This window comes from Triticum aestivum, chromosome 4B, assembly GCF_018294505.1.
Source record: "Triticum aestivum cultivar Chinese Spring chromosome 4B, IWGSC CS RefSeq v2.1, whole genome shotgun sequence".
NCBI classification, from domain to species: domain Eukaryota; kingdom Viridiplantae; phylum Streptophyta; class Magnoliopsida; order Poales; family Poaceae; genus Triticum; species Triticum aestivum.
In genome coordinates, this window is record NC_057804.1 from 78,783,930 (window position 1) to 78,788,858 (window position 4,929).

General features: G+C 42.1%; 1 protein-coding gene across 2 annotated transcripts; it reads left to right on the forward strand.

Annotated features, from left to right (window-relative positions):
* Nucleotides 1-203: 203 nt before the first annotated feature.
* Nucleotides 204-4,617, forward strand: LOC123094490 (probable acylpyruvase FAHD2, mitochondrial). Of its 2 annotated transcripts, XM_044516482.1 has the most exons (7): nucleotides 204-521; nucleotides 1,238-1,290; nucleotides 1,784-1,846; nucleotides 2,057-2,107; nucleotides 2,199-2,316; nucleotides 2,410-2,549; nucleotides 4,264-4,617. In XM_044516482.1, exons 1-6 carry the CDS (start codon nucleotides 506-508, stop codon nucleotides 2,526-2,528), a joined length of 420 nt encoding a protein of 139 aa, XP_044372417.1. In that variant the 5' UTR covers nucleotides 204-505; the 3' UTR covers nucleotides 2,529-2,549; nucleotides 4,264-4,617. The 2 variants fall into 2 exon arrangements, with proteins under 2 accessions (XP_044372417.1, XP_044372415.1); XM_044516480.1 differs by lacking the exon at nucleotides 4,264-4,617 and having other exon boundaries at nucleotides 205-521; nucleotides 2,410-2,786.
* The last annotated feature ends 312 nt before the right edge of the window (nucleotides 4,618-4,929 follow it).

Here is a 4,929-nt window from a genome sequence, read left to right on the forward strand (position 1 = left end):
ATCCAAATTCCCAAAGTGCGCCAAGTTAGTTGGCTGCAAACCAAATGGAAGCCTACTGATTTTGCCAAAAAATGGCAAGTACAATGGCTCTAAACCAAACAAGATCAACTTACCAAAAAATTGGTCATGCCCTAGCTTTGGTCATGCCAAAAAATTGGTGGGGTTAGTTGGGGCACAAACCAAACACACCCTACATCTCCCATGCCAAAGATCTCGGCAACCCTGTCCTCAAGGTCCATGCCCCTCCGACCCTGACCCTCTCCCATCCCAAGACACGGGGCGCCCTTCTTCCTGCGCGGTCTCTGATCCGGTCGCGGCATCGGCGGCCTTGTTGCTCTGCTTGCAGGAACCCGTCCTATTCCTGAAGCCCACGTCGTCATTCCTCCACGCCGGCCCGACCGCCGGCCCCATCGAGGTGCCCGAGCCGCTCGAGTCGCTGCACCACGAGGTCGAGCTCGCCGTCGTCATCTCCCGGCGCGCGCGCGATGTCCCCGAGGCCTCCGCCATGGATTTCGTCGGAGGTAATTAAGAGCCGTGGTTATGGGATGCCATCCCTGCGCGATAACCCCTCTTAAGAATTGTTTTGTAACGCAACAAGCGATCTGAAGAATGGTGCTCATTAGGGGTCTGCATTCTTGTTTTTTTGGGGGGGGTGGGGGTGGGGGGGACAACTAGTGTAATTGCAAAATTTAGTAACAATGTACCTGCAAAATGAACTAGGGCAGCTGGGTGCTGTTCTCTCGTAGTTGGAAAATGCAGATATGGATCACTTGTTGACAAAATTATTCTCTCCATATTTGACAAGCTTGTTGGAAAATGCATATATGGATTCGAGAATGGATAAGTTCCTTGCCATCATTCTTATTGAATCTTAAATGCATTTTTGTGTGCTATGTTACATTTTCTGCTGTTTACCTGTACCTGTTGGGTGCTGTTCTCTCGTAGTGGCAAATGGCCTGATTTCTCAAGTGAAAGGGATTCTTGAGTGAAAAGCATTGGGGTGTTTGACTATTTGTGGCGATAAACTTTCAGGGTTTAACTGCATGTGGTTTTGTTTGGTGGGTTTCCCCTCTTCTTACAGTATTCTGTGAAACAGAGCCTTTTGGGGGCTTACTGTTATTGCTTCGTGTTAATGTAGCTGACATCAACTGTATGAGTAAATCAAAAGCCATTCGTTAGTTTTTTCGTTTATGACATTGTAAATTCTATATGACTGCTTACATGTCTGGTTTCCCAGGTTATGCACTTGCTTTGGACATGTCATCAAACGATCTGCAATCAGCTTCTAAGGTTCGCACTAAGAGCTGTAGTTTTCTACTTTTCTTTAGTCCTGTTCCACCTGTTCTGTTTTATTGCTACGTCCTGCCATTCTTGGTGGTTTTTGAAACCTTAAGTATAGATAGAGTAACTTATGAAAACAAATTTAGCAAAAACCATATACCGTAGTCTCAGAGTTCTCTCCTTTCCAGTGGTCAGGCCAAGGATTATGGATATTTGACCTGCATAAAGAAATTCACCAATAAACATCACATTGTACTCTCAAAAGTTCCATGTTTCTACAATTGTGTGAATAAACACAAACCTGTACTTTCGTTTTGGCATGTTAACAACTTGTTACAATCTCTTCATCCAATACATTTTACCTATGTTTTGGAACTATCTTTTTGTATAACTTGGTAGTATCAACTGACCAGCATGACCTTATAAATAAAACACCCGGTCCTATAATGTAAGATAATTTTCTTGTCTTGAACTTTCTAGTAATAACCATTGGAATTTGTAGTCTGCAGGTCTTCCTTGGACTTTGGGTAAAGTACAGGACACCTTTACTCCAATTAGTGCGGTGGTAAGTATAGTTTCTCTTTCCAATAGACAAGGACATTTACTCCTCATATGTAGACATTTGTGTCTAAAAAACCCACCTAACTTTCGTTGTCGATGAGGACACCTCCCTCTGTTATTGGATCATGGTCTTCATGCTTTGACCTTTGAACGTTCTATGTATCATTCGTGTGCGTTATCATGATATTTGTTAATTTTGGTGACTGTTAAATAGGTTCCGAAATCAGCAATCGCTAATCCCTATGACCTAGAACTGTGGCTAAAGGTAATTGTATAAATATGTACCGAGAATTTATTGCAGCCAGCAATCAAAATAATGACATTATCATTAACAAGCATTGAACAACCATATCCAGGTAGATGGTGAACTTAGGCAGAAGGGACTTACAAGTGATATGATATTCAAGATTCCTTTTCTAATCAGCTATATCAGTTCCATCATGACATTAATGGAGGGCGATGTGATATTAACTGGTAATGTCTCTTTTTCTTGCTGCTATACAGCTGTTTTAGACTTTTAGTGCGTTAAGGGATCTCTTTGTCAGTTATTTCATGGGCCCTCTACAGGTACTCCCCCAGATGGTGTAGGTCCTGTCCGAGTAGGACAGAAGATCAGTGCTGGTATAACTGACCTCATTGATGTAGAGTTCGATGTTCAGAGACGCAAACGTTCATTTTCTAACTGATGCAGCAAGCAAGAAACTATGGTATGTGACACATTGTTTTGGGTCATACCAATGTGTGCTACTTAATTTGATCTGTATGCAAGAAAATAAGATGTTAAGGCTGAATGCCTATTTCTGATGCAACTAAAGCACTGGTATTGTATTACTGAGTGATGAAACCATATTATATTTTGGCAGCGTTCTTGTTGCATTGTACTGACTCAAACATCTTCCGTTGTGTAATTGATAATTCATGGAAACATAGGTTTCCAACTTCCACTGTGGCATAGGACATGAAATCATAACGTTGCTATTGCATCTGTGTGACCAAAATTGTGCGTAGGGTCACATGGGTTGTTTATATGTACAACTTCACTAGTTGATATTTTTGTACTGGACTGTATCTGGAACAATAATGCTAGATGTGATCATTCACTTGTGCCATGAGTTAGTGAAAGTTGGCACAATCCTTAATCTTTCCAATTTCAGTACGAAATGCAGAAGTGCAAATCATTCCAGAGTTCTTGTGGTTGCGTGCCCGAGCAAAAACTTTGTTGCCATATGTATCTTTTGCGCCTATAGTTGTAGCATTAAGCTCCCACTTGCTGCAACATGTTGTAGAAAGGCTATGCTGTTGCTGTGTAATAGACTGTCAAGAACTGAAGGTCCATTATTCCTCCCAGATTCGTCGATACTTCCGTATAGAAGCCCTCTAAGGTCCAATAGACTGCCAAGTCCCAATAGTTTGAGTAAATTGCTTATATGCTATTGAACAACTACTGGATTCACAGTATGCCTCTCATATGAGAGGCTGACATGCAGGTCCAGGGTGTCTGAAGCATCACTGGCATATAGTGGATTTGTTCAGTGGCAGATAAACAACTTTTCCCTATTACTATTAGCCACATGTTGTGCTTATTCCGTGTATGTGGAGACCTTCTCCAGACTTCATGTAAAAGTATAGGACCATCAAACTGTACATGCCAATCCTCAGAAAAATTGTACATGCCAACCCTCAGAAAATTATGCATGCCAGATTTTTTGGTAGATGGAATTGTGAAGATTGCATTACGTCATTGGAGCAAGCGATTCACTGGCCAGCAAAGACATTGCAAGGAACAGGGTGAATTGTGCCAGAATATGCAGACGCCCTGTTCCATTGTCACATCATGGACATCCATCTCATGGGCAACGGCTTAGTTTGCGGTTTCTACTTGCTAGAGTATGTTGTGTTCAACTTTATAAACTTCTGCAAGAAAGTAGTTGTGGGGAAGTTAGCATTCTGCTTGACAAACTAGATTAACATATTGATTGTTTGCATCAATTTGGGGTAGCAAGTGATCCCTTTCACTACATAATACAGGTTGGAATTAATCTTGGTGTTGAGATTGTTTCTGATGGCCTGCTGTGGTTGCCTGCTCATTATTGATACCATTATTATCGATGTTGTCATGCCAAAACTGCTTCTTCAGTTTACCTTATGAAACCAGATTATGAGGCTTCATTTACATTACCTAGGAGCGAAGGCTATGTTCCTCCATGTGAAGTTCTTGTTGCAGCTAATCACCGCTGTAAATTATTAGTACGTAATTTATATGGTGTAATGGATGTGGAAAGGAAAAGTTCCCTACTCTTTCCTGCATGCTTTTCCACCTTCCATATTTCTTTCAAGAAGACCTGACAATTTACTAGTGTGTGCCGTGAAGATTGAGAATTTGGATCGTAATTCTAGTCATTCACCTAATTTTGGATGCAGGAAATAAAATTCTGAGAGTACCGGAGAATCATTCTGAGGAATGTTGGAATTTGAAGGATTTTGGGGATGCAATTTCAACCTCCGCTTTCTACCGATCCTGGCGAATATATCTGTTCCTGTGGGTTGATTACGACCCGTACTAAGTCGGTACTGGATGATGTTGCCACTTGGAGCTATGGACATTTACGTTTTTCAGTCCACCATCAGTCAGACATGTGGCGACATTTGGCCATTGTTGCGCATATACACATCCTCGCGGCTGATTCTATATACATCAGTTTATCAACACTTGCGAGCCAATTGGACAGTTGACACCTGATATCTATCTATATGTATTTGATGTTTCTCTGGCTATTCACTATCGTAGTACGCATAATTTACCAGGCAAAACCTCAGGAGGAAGCCCTGTGATGTGAAATGCTACTACCTAAAACTATAGCTAGCGTGCAATGAAGGTGCTTGAATACGTCGTGGTTGACGGTAAGTAGGTTGACCAGAGTCAACAAGAGGAACCATATGTGGCACTTGGCTTAAATGTATGTCGGACGTCCACATCACCAACGCGTTTGCTCGGCGCATCGCTGATCTCTTCTCCTTATCCGTCTCCCGTGGCTTCACCTGCCCTAACCGAAGATCAGGCGCAGATGAAACCACGGAACTTTTGGC

Excerpts from the sequence above, each read along its gene's own strand:
- LOC123094490 (XM_044516482.1), top strand. Across the intron at positions 1,847-2,056 it reads TTACTCCAATTAGTGCGGTG|GTTCCGAAATCAGCAATCGC; the intron begins GTAAGTATAGTT and ends ACTGTTAAATAG. Across the intron at positions 2,317-2,409 it reads GGGCGATGTGATATTAACTG|GTACTCCCCCAGATGGTGTA; the intron begins GTAATGTCTCTT and ends GGCCCTCTACAG.